This window comes from Elephas maximus, chromosome 18 (assembly GCF_024166365.1).
Source record: "Elephas maximus indicus isolate mEleMax1 chromosome 18, mEleMax1 primary haplotype, whole genome shotgun sequence".
NCBI lineage: Eukaryota > Metazoa > Chordata > Mammalia > Proboscidea > Elephantidae > Elephas > Elephas maximus.
The window spans coordinates 28,105,779-28,128,661 of record NC_064836.1 but is presented as its reverse complement, the minus strand read 5'-3'; the positions used below and the strand labels follow the sequence as shown (position 1 = coordinate 28,128,661).

At 44.2% G+C, this 22,883-nt stretch overlaps 2 protein-coding genes across 2 annotated transcripts in view; both read right to left on the bottom strand.

Annotated features, from left to right (window-relative positions):
• The window catches only part of TMEM50B (transmembrane protein 50B), a 37,970-nt gene extending 27,746 nt beyond the window's left edge, over window positions 1-10,224 (bottom strand). Inside the window, exon 1 of the mRNA XM_049857760.1 lies at window positions 10,087-10,224. The gene's annotated coding sequence lies outside the window, so the exon portion shown is untranslated. The remainder of the gene's footprint in view (window positions 1-10,086) is intronic.
• A 4,557-nt stretch (window positions 10,225-14,781) lies between these two features.
• DNAJC28 (DnaJ heat shock protein family (Hsp40) member C28) lies at window positions 14,782-22,453 on the bottom strand. Its single transcript, XM_049858256.1, has 2 exons — window positions 22,343-22,453; window positions 14,782-20,212 (listed from the first exon to the last, which is right to left on the bottom strand). The coding sequence occupies exon 2, from the start codon at window positions 20,179-20,181 to the stop codon at window positions 19,027-19,029; it is 1,155 nt and encodes a 384-aa protein (XP_049714213.1). The 5' UTR covers window positions 20,182-20,212; window positions 22,343-22,453; the 3' UTR covers window positions 14,782-19,026.
• Between the last annotated feature and the right edge of the window lie 430 nt (window positions 22,454-22,883).

Below are 22,883 nucleotides of genomic sequence, written 5' to 3'. Positions count from 1 at the left end.
GTTTCAGCTGAGCTTCCAGACTAAGACAGACTAGGAAGAAGGACCTGGCACTCTACCTCTGTAAAGAATTAGCCAGTGAAAACTATGAATAGCAGGGGAACACTGTCTGATACAGTGCTGGAAGATGAGCCCCCCAGGTTGGAAGGCACTTAAAAGATGACTGGGGAAGAGCTGCCTCCTCAAAGTAGAGTTGACCTTAATGATGTGGATGGAGTAAAGCTTTCGGGACCTTCATTTGCTAATGTGGCATGACTCAAAATGAAACAGCTGCAAACATCCATTAATAATCGGAAACTGGAACATACGAAGTATGAATCTAGGAAAACTGGAAATCATCAAAAGTGAAATGGAACACTTAAACATCAATATCCTAGGCATTACTGAAATGGACTGGTATTGGCCATTTTGAATCGGACAACCATATAGTCTACTATGCCGGGAATGACAACTTGAAGAGGAGCGGTGTTGCATTCATCGTCAAAAAGAATGTTTCAAGATCTGTCCTGAAGTACAACGCTGTCAGTGATGGGATAATATCCATACGTCTACAAGGAAGACCAGTTAATACAAGTAATATTCAAATTTATGCACCAACCACTAAGGCCAAAGATGAAGAAATTAAAGATCTTTATCACACAGCTAGCAAGAAGGAAAGCCAGGATTTCCACTGAAGAGCAGGTTTGAGTCCCAAATCTGCTCATGACCCTGACACTGCTGTACCCCCCTGGTCCATCATCACACTGCTTCACAGAAATTCTCTCATTTCAGAGCTGCTGGGGAGATAGTTATTGTTCCGCTGCCTATGGTGAGAAGAGCAAGATGGAGGAGGAAACTGACCCAATTTATAGGAACACTGTGACCATTTCAAAACAGAAGAAAGCAGTCTAACAAGGTCGACAATGACCTTGGTGATTATTGGTGACGTAAACCTTGCCAAAGGAGCCTGCAGAACAGTTTTCCTCCTTCGGTTAGCTATAAGCCTGATTTCTAGGCACTCACACTGTGAATATTTTATAGGCCTTAAAATCTAGCAGCATGAATTATTCAGAGATTTGAGTGCTTTTGGAAAAGACATTTTACATATTTAATCTTGGGGAATGCTTACTTGCCTTCTAAATTGTAAATCACATACAACAGCTAGAACAAAATTTGGTAAATACTGCCTATTTCTGGTAAAAGATTTAAACTTAAAACCAAAGTAATGGATATAACTTTATTACATCCCCCAGTAATGTCCTTGTCAATAACTTTTTAATTATTCAAAATGTGGACAGGTTGATGTATTCTCCCCTCCAACAGGCATCCCTAGGTATGCAAATGGTTAAGCACTGGACTACTAACTGCAAGGTTGGCGGGTCAAACCCATGCAGAGTTGCCTCACAAGTAACCTGGTGATCTGCTTCCAAAAGGTCATAGCCTTGAAAACCCTATGGAGCAGTTCTACTCTGCACACCTGTGGTCCCGATGAGTTGGAATCCACTCAGAAGCAACTAACAACGACCCCTCCTATAAGCAGCTGATTTACAAATTTAAATATCCTTTCCCAGATCTGCACATCCAACTACTTGCTTGACGTCTCTTGGTTGCGGCAAAGTCGCCTCAAAATTACTATGTCCAAAACTCAGTTCCTGTTCTTTCCCTCCAAGCCTGATTCTGCTCTGAGGCTCCCTATCTCAATGAATGAACCATCTTCCATCCAGTGGAAGCCGGAAAGCCAGGGCTCCTCCTTGCTCCTCTTACCTCTCATATCCAGTCCATCACCTGACTGTGTCTCTAAACACCTCTCAGGCTAGCTTTTCTCCATGTCCACCACCACCTGAGTGCTATTCTCTCACCTGTCTGTCACAACAGTCTCCCAATTGAGCTAGCCACACCCACTCCTGCCCCCATCCAGTGTTCCCCATACTGCAGCTGGAATGGCTCTTTAAGAAAAAAAAAAAAGCACGAATCCGTTTTCTCCCTCCTGCTCAAAATTCCAGTTGTTGCAGATAAAGACAAAACTCTGTAATACAGCCCGGTCGCCCAATACTTACCTGCCCCCAAGACACCTCCTGCAACACATTCTTTCCTGTCTCTTTTAGTGCCTCCTACTTGTTATAGCCCCCCCACCTGAAACCCACATACCCCGTGTTTATGTGTCTTCCATCCTCTGCTCACCTAGCTAACATCCACTCATACTTCAGAGTTCAGCTTAGTTGTCATTTTTCAGTCGTTCAACATTTATTTACAGGGTGCCTACTACATGCCAGGTACTATTCCAGACATTTAAGATAATACATCATTGGACAGATAAAAAGTCTTGGCTGTGTGGAGCTTCAGTGCTGGGGGAGGAGAAACAGACAATAAACATAAAAAATGAGTCAATTACATGCCATCTCAGAAGGTGATAAGTGCCATGTGGGGGAAAAATAAGCAGGGTGAGAGGGACTAGAAATACAGGCAGTAGGAAAAAAAAAACCCAACTATTTTTAACAGGCAGCCTTGGGTCAACTGGAGAAATCTGGGTACAGATTAGACACACCTGGATGTGATAACGGTAGGAATCTGCTTCTGTAAGAGGATCGCCTTATTTTTTACAAGAGGTATGCTCACAGATTTAGCGATAAGGCCTCCATGAGGGCAACGTCCTATCAAATGGTTAAGCGAAAAAAAAAAAGATAAAACAAATACGGCAAAATGTTCATGATATTGACTATTATTCTTCCAATTCTTCTGTATGTTTACAATCGTTTGTAATAAAAAGTTGGAAAATACGGAAAGGCTGAGATCGTGAATTGCCACCTGAAGGCAGATGATTGCTACACAGTGCAGGAGACGACTCTGCCGTGGCAACACTCCATTCCTCTGAAGCTGTCCTTACCCAGGCTCCCGAGCAGGAGGTCTGCTTAGTCATCTCTGTATCCTCTACAGGGGCGCAGTAAATAACCTAGTTCCCGCTTCAGAGAAACTGGCTCCAGGGTTACAGCCCTCAACCCCCAGAGGTGAAGGGGAACCAGCTGGCAGGCTGCACTGGGAAAGCAAAGATATTAAAACGAGTTAAGAAAAGGCCTATCAGAAGACTATTTCTAAAGGGCTCAGAGGAAGTGGTCACCTCCAGGTACCAAGACCACCTACCCAGCATCAGCCACGGAGGTGGATAAAAAAACGAGCTCTGGAGTTAGCACTGACCAGGGCAAACGCCATGCTCAGCCTCTCCCAGCTCTGCCTCCTGGAATAAGTTCATTTATCCGTTGCACTCTTCAGGAGACAGCTGCTATGTGCCAGGCACTAAGCCAGCTGTAAGTCCCACAGGCTATGGTCTCCTCGCATGTCAACCTGGGCTAATGACAGCACGTAGCTCAGGAAGTGAGGACCAGTGAGAGGAGTAGTGTCCAGCACATGTGAGCACTCAATACTCAACGACTACCTGGCAAAAAGATGGCTCATGTACACACAGCTGTTTTGTAGAGGGCATTCTGTCCCTGACAGGACTGCTACTGCTCTTAGGTTGAGAAAAGCTATTATCATTTCTGTACACAAGCCATCTCTGGTTGCCCCCTCCTAAAACCCCACTAGAACTACAGTAAAGGGAGAAGCTGGAAAGCAGGTGAACAATGGTAACTACTGACTTAGCAGAGGCAAGAAAGCCAAATCCCAAGCTAGCAGCAGGGAAGGCTAAGAACCAACCCAGTAAAGACTCAGGGAAAGCAAGATCTCAGATTCATGCTCCCGTGTCCTCCATGTTGCTGACAAGTGGTCCCTCTACACTGGGCTCGAAGTCCGAGGTTTTTTCATATTCCTTATGACAGAATGGAGTCCTGGTGGCGCAGTGGTTAAGAGTTTGGCTGCTAACCAAAAGGCCGGCAGTCTGAACCCACCACTTGCTCCTTAGAAACCCTATGGGGCAGTTCTACTCTGTCCTATGTGGTTGCTATGAGTAGGAAACGACTCGACGGCAATGGGTTCGATTTCAGTTTTTTTATGTTGGACTAAGGACACCAGACACAGCATAAGATGTGGGTCTCACACTGAAAACTGGACATAAGTGACTGCATGCAGAGCAGAGGATCTCGGCCTTTGTCAGGGCTTGGAAGACTGACAACCAGATCCTTTCCATCCAGCCGGGAGACTGGCCACTTTTCTCTGAAGAATATGACATGGTCAAGGCAAGGCATAAAGATAATGACATCAGAGGTTCCCCTAACGGACAGTCTAGCCAGATCACCCTATAGTGAAACACACAGCTGACAAACCTCATCCACACATACTCAGCTGTCAATTAGCTTTTTAGTCCCGTATCCTTCATCATGAGCAGAAAATCAAGGATTACTAAACATCCAAGGTAAGCCTTTAACACTGAAGACACGCACACATGCAGGAAAAAAGTAGAAGCAACCCGTGCAGGGAGAGAAAACTTAAAACCATTATAACCTCAGAGATGAGAGAACATACTACCTCTATGAAACAAGGAAAGGATGCTACCATAAAAAAACATTCAGAGACTAAAAACAGCCTTTGGAAATTAAAAACAATTTTTTTATCCAAACAGAAGGTTTAGGAAGTTAAAGAAAATCTATCAGTAAGTAAAACAAAAAAGATAAAGAGACAGAAAAGAGATGAGAAAATTATAAGACCAGTATAAAAGGTGCCATCTAAACAGGTGTTTCAGATGAGAGAACAGAAAAAATAATCAACAAAACGTTGCTGTAGTTGTTAGGGGCTGCTGAGTTGGTTCTAACTCATAGCAACCCTCTGTATAACAGAACACAACACTGTCCAGTCCTGCACCATCCTCACAGTCATTGCCACTCTTAAGCCCATCGCTGCAGCCGCTGCGTCAATTCCTCTAAGAGTCTTCCCATTTTTCTGCTGACCCTCTACTTTACCAAACATGAAGTACTTCTCCAGGGATTGGTGCCTTCTGATAACATGTCCAAAGCACGTGAGACAAAGTCTCACCATACTCGCTTCTAAGGAGCATTCTGGCTATACTTCTCCCTAGACAGATTTGTTCATTTTTCTGGCAGACCATGGTATAGTCAACATTCTTCACTGAAACCATAATTAACAAAATACTTCTAGAAAATTTCCCCAGAGTAGAAGTCCTCATATTTCCACACTAAAAGGGCACATCAAGTACTCAATTTAATGGATGAAAACAGGCCCGCATTAAGATACATTAAATTTCAAAACACTGGAGTCAAAGCATAAACTCTACAAGCTTACGAAGAGAAAGGAAAAAAAAAACCAGGTCACCTACAAAAGATTAGGAATCATAATAGCTTGGAATTCTCAACACGAACACTGGAAGCAAGACAACAATGGAGCAATTAACTTCAAAATTCTGAAGGAAAATTATTTCCAATTGAAATTTTATTACCAGCCAAAGTATCAATCAAGTATGAGGACAGAATAAAAACATATTAAAACACGGAAGTTCTCCTAAAACATAACTCTTTTTGTCAAAAAGCTACTGGAGAATTGAGCTCCAGCCAGGAGAGTAAATCAATAAAGAGAATACAGAATATAGGCAAGATCCAACACAGTAGAGCTAAAGAGAATTCAGCTGTGCCCCAGAGGCAAAGGATAACCGGTCCAGATGGAAGTACTATACCTGGGGAGACAGACATGCTGAAGGACGGAATGCCCACTGAACCTCGCCCAGACACTCATCTATACTCAGCTTGGCTTGATCTTGACCATATGCTGATCAAGCTCCTGCTCTCTCCACCAAGCCCTGCAGCCTGCATCGGTGGGACATTCATTTCACCCCCATCCCCCTGAGAGTTCTGCTTTACCTACTCTGGTAACTGCAGATAGGCCATGGTGAGTTAAAAAAACAAAACCACTGCTGTTGAGTCCATTCCGACTCATAGCGACCCTATATGTCAGACCAAAACTGCCCCACAGCGTTATCTCCAAGGCTGTAAATCTTTACAGAAGCAGACTACCACATTTTTCTCCTATGGAGCCGCTGCCAAACTTTCAGTTACCAGCCCAAGGCTTTAACCACTGTGCCGCTAGGACTCCATATGGTGAACTAAGTGAGAACTGAGTGAGAATCAGAAAATACAGAGCAGCCCACTCTCTCTGACAGTATTTCCACGGTCATTCCAGCACTGGCACACACGACAACCCTCCAGATGCCCTGACTGTAAGCCCTAGCACTGCCCACTGACTTCCACAGACACACACACACCTATTGCCGTCAGTTCTGACTCATAACAACCCTACAGGACAGAGTAGAACTGCCCCATAGGGTTTCAAAGGAGCAGCTGGTGGATTCGAACTGCCAACTTTTTGGTTAGCAGCTGAGCTCTTAACCACTGTGCCACCAGGGCTCCATAGAAAGGGCCCCTATAAACAGGCAGGGAAGCTAGGCCTGACCATGACCCAGAGATTCTGTTCAGCTCCTGTCCCGGATGTTAGGTTTGGTTAGGTGCTGCGGAGTCAGTTCTAGAAGCCTTCATCTAACAGCGACAATACAGTCCTTTCCTTAGATGGCCAAGCTTGTGTTTCATATAAAACAGAATTTTATCCCAAAGATGCTCTAGCATTTTCTAGTAAGCCTGTATGGACCTCATCTGATGCTCTGGGGGATATAACTTTATCACAATTTAACGAACAACTCACTACTAATTAAAGCATAGTTTACAGTCCTGTAATGTTTGGGGTTAACCGCAGAAATTAACAAGGTGTTGTGATTTTATAACCTGGTACAGAAATTAATCCCAAAGGTTCTATGATTTTGTTGCCCTGTGGAACATTAACCAATTATATCTAACACAACAATTTTATTTAAACCAGTTCATTCTGGTTCGAACCCCTGCTGAGATTTTGCATTTCTAACAATTTTCCAGGTGATGCTAATACTGCTGGTTAGGGATCAATTCTGAGAACCACTAGTAGAGAGAGCAGTGGTTCTCAGAATTTACAGAAGAATCACCTAGGGACCTTGTTAAAATGCAGATTCTGCTTCAGTATATCTGGGGCGAAAATGCAGATTCTCAGCAGGAGTTTGAAACGGAACAAACCTGTCCAAAGCCCTGATTTACACATTCTTTTCACTACAGACTACATAATTCTCTAGTCCTTAAGTAGCCTTTTTAAATGTATCTTTGTTCTTGAGACTATACACAACAGAACATACACACCAATTCAACAATTTCTACATGCATAATTAAGTGACAACGAGTACATTCTTTGAATTGTGCAACCATTCTCACCCTCCTTTTCCAAGTTGTTCCTCCGTCATTAACATAAACTCACTGCCCCCTAAGTTTTCTATCTAATCTTTCAAGTTGCTGTTGTCAATTTGATCCCATACAGACAGATCTTAAAAGATCACAACGGTCAAGGAAGACATTCTTTACTAGTTAAGCTAAATTATTTGCTTTTAAGAAGACTTCAGGGGATATTTTTGGTTTAAGGTTTAAAGATTATCTCAGGGCAATAGCTTCCTGATTTCATTCACCCTCCATGGCTCCAGAAAGTCTGGATTCCATGAGAATTTGAAATTCTGTTCTGTGTTTTGCTCCTTTTGATCAGGGTTCTTCTATAGAATCTTCAACTAAAATGTTCAGTAATGGTAGCCAGGCACCACCTGGTTCTTCTGGTCTCACAGCAACAGAGGCAATTAGCCACACATTCCATTTCCTCACCTATTCCTAACTCCTTCTTCTGTTGCTCCAGGCAAATACAGCGCAATTGTATCATGAATGATACCATGAATGACATCTGCAGGCTTTTAAGACCCCAGGTACTACACAAAGACCTAGTAGGTAGAACAGAAGCACTGAACACATTATTAGGCCAATTAACTGGGATGTCCCATGAAACCATGACCCTAAACCTCCAAACCAACCAAATCCCATGAGGTGTTTGGTTGTATAAATATTCTTAAAGCCAGTTCTTTGTGGTACTCTCAATAACAGCTAAATAAAACTTTGAAACATGTTCACACTTATTTGTATGATAATTTTAACACTATTCAGCTCAAAAATCAAATATACTGTTTAGGATATAAAGGTATGTGTATGTGCATGTTTGTGCGTGTTTGTGTGTATATATGGCATTCATGTATACACGTGCGTATGTGAGTAAAGCTTATTTAAAAAGAGAAAGAACAATATAAAAATCATAATAGAGGCTACTTCTGGATGGAAGGGAGATGCAACATTTTGTTCCTTAATCTGAAAAGTGCGTACAATGGTGGCCGCAATAGCATTCCTTAAATTATACATATATGTTCTACATATTTTTTTCATGCAGGAGGATACATTTCACAATTTAAAAAATTATTTAAAAAAAGTTTCTGTTCCTGTTGGACACTGACGGGGAATACCACAGGATGATATGTAAACAAAATGTGTTGGTTCACATTCTCTTCCTTAAGGCCCTCTCTATTAATTCCTGCCAAGCCAATCAAAGGAATCAATATAACCTAAAGGTCAACAACACTAAGTGGTAACAAAGTTAATAAATTCACCATTACTTAGCAGAGTCCTCAAAATTTTTCTGATTCAAGTCTGTAAATATTAAAGGGCACACAGATTTTAAAAAATAGATTTAATTCAAACAGATTTAGCCAGTTCCTTCAAAATATAAAATCTTTAGCAAAATTCTTCCGGGGCAAAGAGCAGCTACACTAAAGTGCAATAAGCTATTTAAGTCATCCACCTGAAACTTACCCTACCGATCACACCATGCCAACAGGATTTTCACGCAGCAAGGCTTTTAATGGCTAAAACCCAGAAGAACAACCAAAATGTCCACCAATAAGGGACGAATAAAATATACTAGCCTAGGTCGGAACAAGGGTATACTACTCAGCATTTTTAAAATTAGATCCATGTGAACTGATTGGGAAAAGTGTTCTTGGAAGTCAGCTGCTGAAGAATATGATGGAGACATCCCCTTCTGGGAGGGGAGTTAAGGATGTAAAGAGTGAAAAGTGAAGAAACAAAAAATCCTAACTTTTTCCTGTGTTGTTGGAATTTTTCACTGAAGAGTCTTCGGTAATGCTTAACATTTTTTACGACCTGAATATACTACCGTTAACCATAAAAGGGAAAACAAGGACAAAACGAGAAGATACATTCTTTACCTTAGACTCCAGCAGCTAAGGCTGCTGCGATCCCAGCTGCAGAGGCGGGTGGGGAGGGCGTGTCTCGAGTAAAACGACATCCGCGCCCGGTTCTAGCTAAACCTGTTCTTCAGGTATCAACAGCCACTAGGAACTGTTAATTTACAGCCTAAGAACGAGGAAGCTTGCAACACCATTATGGGTAAAAGACATTTAACGTTTGCTCCACGTTTCAAACCTATGCAGGTCTGAAAGAAGAAGAGACAAACGAGAGGCTGAAGATGTTGGAAGAGGCAAGCGCGAAGCTCGGAACAAGAGCAGAGAGCGGCGTGAGAGGCGAGATGGCCCCCGGGAAGACAGGAATCCCGTCTCGGAGGCCGAGGGGGGACCCCGCCGTGCTCTCCGCCCGCCCTCAGGGGCTGCTGTCCACCCGCACCCCGAGCCCAGGCGATGCACAGCCCACGCTACTTCGGCTGAAGATGCCATTGAGATAGTCACCTCTCGGACCCGGCGCCCGCCAGTGCTTAACTCGGACGCCCGCTGACTGGGTGAACACCACAACGCCCGACCCGCCACGGCTCCCACGGCTCCCCTGGGGTTACCCATCTCAACGGGTGCCCGGGGGACGACGAGGGCCCCGCGGACGGCGAGCTCCCGGGGGACGTTCGCTGCTCTTCCGCGTCCCCTCCCACCTCAGCGTTGCGCTCTCGGACGGTGGAGGCGGAAACGCCCCGACACGCCGCGCTACAAAACGGGCCGGGAGTGCAGAGGCCTGAAGCACCGGAAGCCACGGGCCGAGACCGCCCGGACCTCTCGGAGCTGACGCGAGGGCGCGGCGTGGGCACGGGCGCGTCACGCCACCGTGGGAGCGCGGGCTGGGCCAGGGAGAGGCGCTGACTCGGCCCCGCCGGGAACGCCGGCGCCAGAAGACTTGGCCCCGCCGGGCGAGGGCACCTCCCCGCGCGCGGGCGGCGGGCGCGACTCCTGTCACCCGGTGCTCGACACAGGCCGGCGGCACTCACCAGGCTTCCCAGGCGCGCGCAGACGAGAAGCAGCTATGCGCGACCCGGCCGGCTTCGTCCGACGCCTCAGTCCCGGGAACGGGAGCGCGCGGGGATCGCCCGGCGGAGATGCCGGCGGGGCGGGGCGCAGCGCCGCACGCACCGCAGAGACCAATCAACGAGCAGCAAGTGGACAGCCGGGGGCGGGGCTCCGAGGATAAGGGCTGGGGCTCCGGGGGTAAGGGGTGGGGCTCCGAGGAGAGGGGCGAGGCGTAGGCCCGTGTGCACCGGAGCGGCCAATCAGAGCGGAGCAAGTGGCGGGCCGGGGGCGGGTCTCCGTGGCGATGGGGCGGGGCTCCGAAGATGCGGGGCGGGGCGTAGCGCCGTGCGCACCGGCCTGGCGGGGGCGGGGCGGGGCGGGGCGGAGCTCCGAGGGGGCGGGGCGGGCACCGCCGCTGTGCCGGCGTTGAGGGGAGCGGTCTAGACCCGGCGTGTTGTGATTTGCGGCTGCGAACCCGGCCCTTCCCGTCCGCTTCTGGGCAGTGGCAGCTGCCCAGCTCCAGCGCTGCGTGCCTGCAAGCGGATCTCAAGAGCATGCCTCAGGTCGCGCTTGGGGAGCCCAGGACCCGGAGGGCACAGGCTCTCTTTGCGTCGAGGCCCCGCAGCGTAGGGCACGTGCTCCAGGGAAGTTCTCTGAATCCTTAGACATAGAGGCGCTTTTCTAATCCCTGTCGTTCAGAAATGGGGGCTAGAAAGGTGAAGTTACTCGACCGAGGCTACACAGCTGGAACTGGTTACCCTAGGTTACCAACACACTACAACTAACTCCTTTTCTGATTCTGTCCCGGTGCTTTTCCTGTCCATCCACCCAGATGGTTGGCTTTTTTATACTCAGGACTCTTCCTACTGTCTCTGTTAAAGATTCTACTTCCTATCAAGTAGGCACGTAAGACTATATGGGCAGCTTCTGTCTGGAAGGGAGATGAGAATGCAGAGGGGGACAGAGGCTGGCAGAATGGACACGGAAATACAGGGTGCAGAGAAGGCGTATGCTGTCTCGTTACGGGGAGAGCAATTAGGAGTATATAGCAAGGTGTATATAAAATTTTGTGTATGAGAGACTGACTTGATTTGTAAACTTTCACTTAAAGCACAATAAAAACTAAAAAGAAAAGATTCTACCTCGTAATTTTTCAGCGTAATAAGTTCTGCAGCCTTTGAAAGCTCCGTTTAAATTTTCTACAGAATATAAAATGCTGTTTACTTGTTTGGGGAAGGGACACTGTTTAAGTCCAAGTACTGAAAATGGGAATTTAAAAGACTTTGAAGCCCCTGAAAACCCTGATGGCGTAGTGGTTAAGAGCTACTGTTGCTAACCAAAAGGTCTGCAGCTTAAATCCACCAGCTGCTCCCTGGAAACCGTATCGGGCGGTTCTACTCCTATAGGGTCCCTATGAGTAGCACTTGACAGCAATAGGTTATCATTAAACTTGCTAGCTGCCAAGTCAGCCCCCAACTCATAGTGACCACATGCATAATGGAATGAAATACACCGTTGTTATTCACAGGGTTTTCATTGGCTGATTTTTGGAAGTAGACTGATCACCAATCCTTTCTTCCTAGTCCATCTTAGGCCGGAAATTTGGCTGAAACCTGCCCAGCGTCATAGCAACATGCAAGCCTCCACCTACAGATGAGTGGTAGGCGCATTGGCGGGGAATCAAACCCAGGTCTCCCACGTGGAAGGTGAGAATTCTGCCACTGAACCACCAATGCCTCTGTTATTAAACTACAAAGGCAGTAAATATGAAATTTTTTTAAAATAATTTTTATTGAGCTTTAAGTGAACGTTTACAAATCAAGTCAGTCTGTCACATATAAGCTTATATACACCTTACTCCATACTCCCACTTATTCTCCCCCTAATGAGTCAGTCCTTCCAGTCTCTCCTTTCGTGACAATTTTGTCAGTTTCTAACCCTCTCTACCCTCCTATCTCCCCTCCAGACAGGAGATGCCAAGACAGTCTCAAGTGTCCACCTGATATAAGTAGCTCACTCTTCATCAGCATCTCTCTCCAACCCATTGTCCGGTCCCTTCCATGTCTGATGAGTTGTCTTTGGGAATGGTTCCTGTCCTGGGCCAACAGAAGGTTTGGGAACCATGACCGCCAGGATTCCTCTAGTCTCAGTCAGACCATTAAGTCTGGTCTTTTTATGAGAATTTGGGGTCTGCATCCGACTGATCTCCTGCTCCCTCAGGGATTCTCTGTTGTGCTCCCTGTCAGTGCAGTCAATATGAAATATTTTTAGGCAACGATTATTGATGAAATTAACGAGATCCCTGAGTTTCATATACGTCTAACATATTACTTTTCCATCGCTGCATAACAAATTACCCTGAAACCTATCAAATCTCTACGAGCATATATCTGCCTTCAAAACTACAAATGCAAACTGCAATATGTGTGTAGTATTGGTAAGCCATGGTGTCAGTAATGTTTTTCTGAAATGGGGTACAATTCTTGATAAAATTCCTGAAAAAAGGAATACAATATTTTTGCAATTTCACAGCAGTTGTATTTGTGGAAAAAAAATAATGTATGTTAAAATAATGCAAAAAGTATGTAATGTTCATATGTAAAATATAACTTAGTTCTAGGCTAAGATGATTACAGACGTGAATGTTATGTTTATATGTAAAATATAACTTAGTTCTAGGCTAAGATGATTACAGACACATGAATGTTTTGTTTACATGTAAAATATAACTTAGTTCTCAGCTGATTGCAGACACATCAGTGTCTGGTGAGACATTTGAAAGTTAGGCAGGACGTGGAATAATTCCTCACTGTGGCCGACTGTCCTGCACATTGCAGAACATCTGTGGTCAGGAATGATATTCAAAATATTTAACAACTAAGATGGTATGGACTCATCGACCAATCAGAATGGATGCCAGACAGCACAACCAAACCCACTGTCGATGACTGGATTCCAACTCGTTGTTGTTGTTAGGTGCCATCAAGTTGGTTCCGACTCATAGTGACCCTATGTGCCACAGAATGAAATACTGCCCGGTACTGAGCCATGTTCACAATCATTATGCTTGAACCCCTTGTTGCAGCCACTGTGTCAGTCCATCTCATTGAGGGCTTCCTCTTTTCCGCTGACCCTCTACTTTACCAAGCATGATGTCCTTCTCCAGGGACTGATCCCTCCTGATAACATGTCCAAAGTATGTGAGATGAAGTCTCGCCATCCTTGCTTCTAAGGAGCATTCTGGTTGTACTTCTTCCAAGACAGATTTGTTCGTTCTTTTGGCAGTCCATGGTAAATTCAATATTCTTCACCAACACCACAGTTCAAAGGCGTCAATTCTTCTTTGGTCTTCCTTATTCATTGCGCAGCTTTCACACGCATATGATGTGATTAAAAACACCATGGCTTGGGTCAGAAGCACCTTAGGCTTCTAGGTGACATTTTTGTTCTTCAACACTCTAAAGAGGTCCTTTGCAGCAGATTTACCCAGTGCAATGCATCTTTTGATTTCTTGACTGCTGCTTCCATGGGTGTTGATTGTGGATCCAAATAAAATGTAATCCTTGACAACTTCAATCTTTTCTCCATTTATCATGATGTTGCTCATTGGACCAGTTATGAGGATTTTTGTTTTTTTTATGTTGAGGTGTAATCCATACTGAAGGCTGTGGTCTTTGATCTTCATCAGTAAGTGCTTCAAATCCTCTTCACTTTCAGCAAGGAAGGTTTTGTCATCTGCATAATGCAGGTTGTTAATGAGTCTTTCAACAATCCTGAAGTCTCATCCTTCTTCATATTGTCTAGCTTCACAGATTATTTGCTCAGCATACAGATTGCATAGGTATGGTGAAAAGATACAACGCTGACACACACCTTTTCTGACTTTAAACCATGCGGTATCCCCTTGTTCTGTGCAAACAACTGCCTCTTGATTTATGTACAGGTTCCTCATGAGCACAATTAAGTGTTCCGGAATTCCCATTCTTCCCAATGTTATCCATAATTTGTTATGATCCACACAGTTGAATGCCTTAGCATAGTCAATAAAACACAGGTAAACATCCTTCTGGTATTCTCTGCTTTCAGCCAGGGTCCATCTGACATCAACAATGATATCCCTGGTTCCACATCCTCTTCTGACACCAGCCTGAATTTCTGGCAGTTCCCTGTTGATATACTGCTGCAGCCATTTTTGAATGATCTTCAGCAAAATTTTGCTTGCATGTGATATTAATGATATTGTTCGATAATTTCCGCATTCGGTTAGATCACTTTTCCTGGGAATAGGCATAAATATAGATGTCTTCCAGTCAGTTGGCCAGGTAGCTGTCTTTAAATTTCTTTGCACAGACCAGTGAGCACTTCTAGCATCTGTTTGTTGTAACATCTCAATTGATATTCTGTGAATTCCTGGAGCCTTGTTTTTCGCCAATGCCTTCAGTGCAGCTTGGACTTCCTCCTTCAGTACCATCGGTTCCTGATCATATGCTACCTCTTGAAATGACTGAACCTCAACCAATTATTTTTGATACAGCGACTCTGTGTATTCCTTCCATCTTCTTTTGATGCTTCCTGAGTCATTTTAATGTTTTCCCCATAGAATCCTTTCCTGTTGCAACTCAAGGCTTGAATTTTTTCTTCAGTTCTTTCAGCTTGAGAAATGCTGAGCATGTTCTTCCCTTTTGGTTTTCTATCGCTAGCTCTTTACACATGTTACAATACTTTACTGTCTTCTCGAGCCACCCTTCTGTTCAGTTCTTTTACTTCATCATTTCTTCCTTTTGCTTTAGCTGCTTGACATTCAAGAGCAACTTCCAGAGTCTCTTCTGATATCTATTTTGGTCTTTTCTTTCTTTCCTGTCTTTTCAGTGACCTCTTGCTTTCTTCATGTATGATGTCCTTGATGTCATTCCACAACTTGTCTGGTCTTCAGTCATTAGTGTTCAATGTGTCAAATCTGTTCTTGAGATGGTCTCTAAATTCAGGTGGGTCATACATTGACTCTTGTAGACTTGCTCTGATTTTCTTCAGTTTCAGCTTGAACTTGCATATGAGCAGTTGATGGTCTGTTCCACAGTCGGCCCCTGGCCTTGTTCTGACTGATGATATTGAGCTTTTCCATCGTCTCTTTCCACAGATGTAGTCGATTTGATTCCCGTGTGTTCCATCTGGCGAGTTCCATGTGTATAGTTACTGTTTATGTTGGTGAAAGAAGGTATTTGCAATGAAGAAGTCCTTGGTCTTACAAAATTCTATCATTCGATCTCTGGCATCGTTTCTATCACCAAGGCCCTGTTTTCTAACTATGGATCCTTCTTTGTTTTCAACTTTCGCATTCCGGTCACCGGTAATTATCAATGCACCCTGATTGCATGTTTGATCAGTTTAGAAAGCAGAAGCTGGTAAAAATCTTCAATTTCCTCATCTTTGGTTGGTGCATAAATTTGAATAATAGTTGTATTAACTGGTATTCCTTGTAGGTGAATGGCTATTATCCTATCACTGACAGCGCTGTACTTCAGGATAGATCTTGAAATGTTCTTTTGGATGATGTATGCAATGCCATTCGTCTTCGAGTTGCCATTCCTGGCATAGTAGACCATTTGATTGTCTGATTCAAAATGGCCAATACCAGTTCATTTCAGCTCACTAATGACTAGGATATTGATGTTTATATGTTCCATTTCATTTTTGACGATTTCCAATTTTCCTAGATTCATACATTGTATAGTCCAATTATTAGTGGATGTTTGCAGCTGTTTCTTCTCATTTTGAGTCATGCCACATCAGCAAATGAAGGTACTGAAAGCTTGACTTCATTCACATCATTAAGGTCGACTCTACTTTGAGGAGGCAGCTCTTCCCCAGTCATCTTTTGAATGCCTTCCAACCTGGGGGTCTCATCTTCTGGCATTATATCAGGCAATGTTTAGCTGCTATTCATAAGGTTTTCACTGGCTAATGCTTTTCAGAAGTAGACTGCCGGGTCCTTCTTCCTGGTCTGTCTTTGTCTGGAAGCTCAGCTGAAACCTGTCCACTATGGGTGACCCTGCCGGTAAATGAATAACAACGGCATAGCTTCCAGCATCACAGCAACACACAAGCCCCCACAGAATGACAAGCTGACAGACACGTCCAACTCATAGTGACCCTATATGTCAGAGTAGAACTGCCCCACAGGGTTTCCAAGGCTGTGAATCCTTACAAAAGCAGATTACCACATCTTTCTCCCAAGAAGCACCTGATGGGTTCCAACTGCCTTTTGGTTAGTAGCCGAGTGTTTTAACCACTGTGCAACCAGGGCTCCTTGACAGCACAAATACTGGTGCAAATCAGCTAAATATAAGCTCTGTCTGTGTTATTATTTGCCATCCAGTCAGTTCCAATATTTAGTGACAGCATAGAACTTCCCCATAGAGTTTTCTTGACAGTAGTCTTTACAAAAGTAGATTGCCAGGTTTTTCCTCCTCCACCCCACCTCCAGAGCTCCTGAGTGAGTTCAAAGTCCAAGTGGTTCACCATTTCCACTGGAGCTCCTTGCTCTGTCCACTGATTTCTAAAATGTCCTCTGAGGGGCAGTAATGCCTGCATTGAGAACAACTGATCTACCAAATCTGACCTCACCCTGCAACCAGCATTTCATGTTCATCATCTCTAAGGTTTACAGCACTTCTGCAAGTTGAGTCCCCCATACCCATTTGACAGATAAGGAAATGAAGCTCAGGAAGGTCACACAGCTGGTGAGTGGCAAAACCTGCATCTGAATTTAGATCTGCTTCCCTCGAAGCCCATTCCCTTTCCACTCCATCACACTGTCTCACACTCATTGGTATTGGGGGCAAGAGGGGGGCAGGGACCCCACTGGAGATCAAGGACAAGAGCATCAGTTCAACTGTGAAACAAACTGGATCCAAGACAGCCCTAGCACCTCAGGGTACGGAGTTGTTGGCTCTTCGCTGCAGTAGGCTGTCAGTATGGTCTGTTCCAGGCTCCTGTGCCAACAGTGTAGTGTGTGGGTAAGAGCAGGGATCTAGAATCAGCTGAGCACACACTGCCTGGGTTCAAATTCCAGCTCCACCACCACTTTCTAGCTGTGTGACCCAAGGCAAGTTATTTAACCTCTCTGTGCCTCAATGTCTTTATCTCTTAAAAAGAGTTAATAATAGTACCTATGTCATAGTGTTGCTGTTAGGATGAAATTAGTTAATGCAAGGAATGTGCTCAAAAAGTGTGAGCTACTGTTACATTCTGTGTACCTGGTATCTTCTGTTTTGTTATGCCATATCGCATTCCTGATTCCTGGTAGCTCCAGCTTGCATTTGCCCTATCTATGCCCCATAATCTCTCTTTGTGTAACCTTGCACTGCGGTTTACACTGTTGTTTCGTTTGCTCAGTATTGATTAGTTCTGATTTCCATGACAGCATACAGTACTGGGCAGGCTTAACAAAGAATGAGACAGAACCACATTTGTTGATTTGGAAAGATCTTGACAATATAGTAATAGGGAGGTGAAAAAAAGGTATTTGTTTTAACTGTCACACGCTTCACAAAATAACTTGTTCTTTCAAAGTCAGAGTGGCAGGTGCCATGCTTCTGAAACACATCTATAATAACGTTCTGGATTAAATGTGGAAACAGACCTTTCAACCACCCTTCACATCCTTCTAATTGCCCAGTTCTTGGTGGAGAAAACAGTTATCCAGACCTGAAAAGTCAGATTTTCTGGAAGTAGATGGGACACCACAGTCTCAGAAATATCGTTATCTTGTCACTTGCCAAAGACGCAAATTGGCAAAAAATTAAGACATTTTTATTAAAGCGTTCCTAAACAGGAAACTGTGATCTTCATATGGCTGAAAACAACTCTCAGGAGTCTGACATGTGACATGGGGAGGCTTAGGGTAGGTTTATGGAGACCTGTGATTTCAACCTCTGATTAAAGATGAGGCTTGAAGTGAAATCTTAAACCTCCGTTGAGCTCTGGAATTTTTTCACCTCTGAAAGGTCAGAAAATACACTGAAGCTCTTTAAAAGTGGCACTGGTATTTATTTCTATTTCTAGGGTAGTTAAATCAACGAGCTGGGCTGATCGATTTCTACAGCCAATGAATTATAAAGTGAGACAAGAAAAAGCACAACTCCAGCCGTTGGCTGCTTTTTCCATGTAGCACCCACAGAAAAAGGTCTTTACAGAAAGGGGAGTGTGGTAACTCCATTAGTCGAATTTCCTGATCTTAAAATTTCCACTCACAGAGAGAACATCCCAAAAGTCTTAGTACAGTTTAAGCTTTAATAACCTCAGAAGCATAAATGCGGCAAACTTACAAAAAAAAAAAAAAAAATTTGAAAGTTTAGTTGCTTAAGTTTTATCGTGCTTCTCTAGTTTTGTGGCTTTTGATAATAAATTTTGTTTTTTGTTTGCGTACCTGTGTTTGAAGAAGGCACACAGTAACTTATTACTAGAACTGCACTAAGGGTTTTAGTGGGCTTGAACATGACAACGATTGTGAGGATGGCACAGGACTGGGCAGTATTTCGTTCTGTTGTACACGGGTCACTAAGAGTTGGAACTGATTCGACGGCACCTAACAACAACAACGAGGATTTTGGGGTACCGTGTATGGTTCCCAGCTCTGAGTACCCATCTTAGCTCGTTTCACCTGATAACATTTAAACTCTGAAACGGATTAAGTTGTTTTATTTAGACATAGAAGTAAGTTGTCTTCATTTCTTGCTATCAGAGGAAAGCCGTGGTTGAAAATTTCTCTGATTCTCTTACAGCTTCTTCACACACCACTGGAGACGTGATTAGTTTTGGTGAAAAGCAGACACACAGTTCTTAAATCTCAACATCCATGTTTGATGTTAGTGCAACTGAAAATGACTTGGTACACTACTCTGATGGTGAACATTGAATGTTCATGTTTTAATAAATCTCCACAAATTCACCCATTTAAAAAAACCTGTCTTGAAGTCAGTTGCTTTCTCCCGTTCTCCCTGATCAATGACATTTGGGTTTTTATCTGTGACTTCCTTTGTTTCTGTAAGGGTCTCATATATTTTCTGGGCCCTGACAATTTCTTTCTGTGCATCAAAATGGACTTTCTGCCTGGTCAGGAGGGGAACGATTAAATTAAAATCATCAATTCGCTTGTTTAGTTTTCTGATGTTTTCTTGGAATTGCTCACATACTTGGTTCCACTGTTTCTGTTCAGTTGGTGTCATTGGATTCCCAAGTTTTTTTCTTGACACTAAGACGGCCTCTCTGAGTTGTTCAATAGTATCCTTTATTTCCTTTTGCATTAGGATCCACTCTGGTTGATATCCATTATCTATCAATATTCTGTTCAGGTTGTGAGTCATGGGATCAATGTATGAACAGCCAGAAAATTTTTTTAGAGGTTTTCCTTTCCCAGTGAGGTTGTCAAAGTCTCCTTTTGCCATCGATTCCTGAATGAGATCCTCCACTAAACGCTCAATTGCTTGCGTTATTTTTTGTTTTTTACTCTCTCTTACATCTTGAACAATTACACTACCAGAAAAGTGCTGGCTGTACAGTTTATGCTTTTGATATTCCATCACTTGCTCAGCTGCACGGTCTGCTCTAAATTGCCTATATTGCTTCTCTCGTTGACTTGGAGTCCCCAAACCAATACCTTCAAAACTTAAATAATGCCGGTGTTGGGGTATTTTATATTTGAATTTATCTTCTTCTTCCTCGTCTTCAGCTTTATTTCGCCTGGCATTTGTTTTTTCTATCACGTGGGAAATCACATTCCTATAAGCCTCTTCGATCCTTACAAATGTTGCAGAATCAGCTGTCTTAGAGCCACTGTCTGGATGGTACTGCTTAGCCAGCTTATGAAAAGCTTGTCTGACATCATCCACAGAACATTCTTCATCAAGATTCAACAGCCTATAATACTCTCTGATCTTTTTGGGTTTATGGGTTGACATCATTCTATACCTAATGACACCAAGATTTGAAAGCATTTTCATTCGATTAGGAATCACTGAAGCATTTACCAGGTGAGATCTTGAGATCTGAGCCATCATCGAGTACCTTGGGTTCATTATTGTACCAGAAGTTCGTCCTAGCAACGATCTATAAAACAACAACAAATACAGGTTGAACAAAGCTGCGTTATCAGTTAATTTCAAATCTTCAGCAATAGGGAAAAAGGTAGCATATGAAATTACAAGCATAATAAGGGGTAGTTCTTCTAACGCTGCTGCCCAAATTCTTATATCTATAGTATATTTTGGAAACCCTGGTGGAGTAGTGATTAAGAGCTACACAGTTCGAATCCACCAGGTGCTCGTTGGAAACCCTATAGGGCAGTTCTGTCTTGTCCTATAGGGTTGCTATAAGTCAGAATCGACTCGATGGCAATGGGTATAGTATATTTCACTGATATTTGCAGAGAATGGAAATTCACGATGTTGAGCATTAACATGGAGCCCTGGTGCTTCAGTGGGTAAACGTTCAGCTGCTAACCAAGAGGTCAGCAGTTTAAATCCATCGCCACTCCTTGGAAACCCTGTGGGGCAGTTGTACTCTGTCCTATAGAATATATTGTGATGTAATCTGGATCCTACTCCTCACTAGCTAACTACAGAATTTTAGAGCTGGAAAGTTCTTAGAGATCATTTAATCCCATCTTCTCATTTTATGAGAAAATGTAGCTCCAGAAAGTTACAGCATCAACAGGCCACACAGCAACGTATAAGCAAAATGATTAGGGTGAGGGCACAATAAGGACATTCGCTCCATTGTCTGTATCCCCTCCAGATTTTAAATGTCATGAAGGCAGGGACCATACTTGTTTAGTTCACCAGCGTAAGGGCACTGCAGTACGTGGTGTCATAGTGGGTACTCAAATACATATATACATGTATTTGTTGGATGAAGTACTGAGTGGGATTTAACCTTTGCACCCATTCCCTGGCTAGCTATAGTAGTGAAACCACTGCTACCACAATTACTTCATATTTATTTGTTTTCTTCTTTTATGTGACCCAAAAAGTATTTGTTAAGCACAGGAAGTGCTTTAAACAAGACTCAGCATGGTGCCGGATGCTGTGGAAACGCAAAAGAAGGAGATCATCAGCAGTGGTACGTCTTTAGTATATCACGGTCTTCATCATTTCAAGGAGGCTTCTCAGAGAAGATATAGAGAACATTACAAAGTACATACTTCGTCTGCTGCTTAATCAAATAGAACACAATGTCCAAAAGTCTTCAAGCTCTTTAGGAAGGAGATGCAATGCCAGATGGCAAGAAAATCAAGGGGAAGGGTGAGCCCTCCCAGAATATTAGGTGTTATTTTAAAAACACACGATCTAGTACAGACCTCAACACAAAGAAAACAAAAATCCCACAACTGGACCAATAAGCAACATCATGATAAATGGAGAAAATATTGAAGTTGTCAAGTATTTCACTTTATTTCCATCCACAATCAACAGCCATGGAAGCAGCAGTCGAGAAATCAAAAGACACATTGCATTGGGCAAATCTGCTGCAAAGGACCTCTTTGAAGTGTTGAAAAGCAAAGATGTCACCTTGAAGACTAAGGTGCGCCTGACCTGATTTTCAATCGCATCATATGCATGTGAAAGCTGGACAATGAATAAGGAAGAGTGAAGAAGAATTGACGCATTTGAATTATGGTGTTGATGAAGAATACTGAATATACCATAGACTGCCAAAAGAATGAACAAATCTGTCTTGGAAGAAGTACAGCCAGAATCTCCTTGGAAGCGAGGATGATGAGACTTCTCTCACGTACTTTGGACATGTTATCAGGATCAGTCCCTGGAGAAGGATATCATGCTTGGTAAAGCAGAGGGTCAGCAAAAAAGAGGAAGAACCTTGACGAGATGGATTGACACAGTGGCTGCAACAATGGGCTCAGACATAGCAGCACTGTGAGGATGGCGCAGGGCCGGGCAGGGTTTCTGTTGTACACTGGGTCGCTATGAGTCGGAGCCCGACTTCCGGGCACCTAACAAGTTCAGACTTGTAAACAGACAATGACAACAAAATGCTGGTAATGGTTTCATTGGAAGTGGGATTGTGATACGTAAACGCTCCTAGGGATCCCAATTTTCTGAACGATTGGGGTCAACAGCTTTGTGAGCCGGCTGGGACGGTGCCGTTTGCCTTTAGAGTTGCCATGGGGGAGGAAGGGTTAGCGTCGCCGACCCGGGAGACGCTCCGCCCCCTACTCACCTTTACAAACCCGGGAAGGGGCTCGGCGGCTCCCGCCCCCATGCTGTGCCTCTGCGCACGCGTGCGCGGACGGCCCTCCACCCCCGGCTTCGCTGCCGCTTCTGGTGTCGCTACTGGACTAGACCATCGGCGGCTTGACACTGAGGGGTCTCCAGGAGATGCGGAGGGCAGAATCATACATGATTGGGACAGGTGACCTGCCTTGTTAGAAAAACATAGAAACTCTGTTAAAAATAAATTGTACTCAGAAGGACACAGGCAGGATACCTCGGGCGGCTGCGTCCTGCTCCGGGGCCACCCGGTCCACCTTCTCCCCCACCCAGAGCGGGAGGTGGTTCGGCCGATGATTATGGGGGTTGTAGTTCGGTGAGAAGGACGGGGCAACGCTGGCCTCGGCCGCGCAGTGCGCCTGCGCCTCTCGCGAAGGACTCGCGGGAACCACCCTGGGCCCCGACGGAGGCGTGTGGGCTTCTGGGAGGGTGCGATGGGGAACGTTAGGGAGACTCGACGTTTTTGCGGGCCAGGGGGCGACGACCGATGC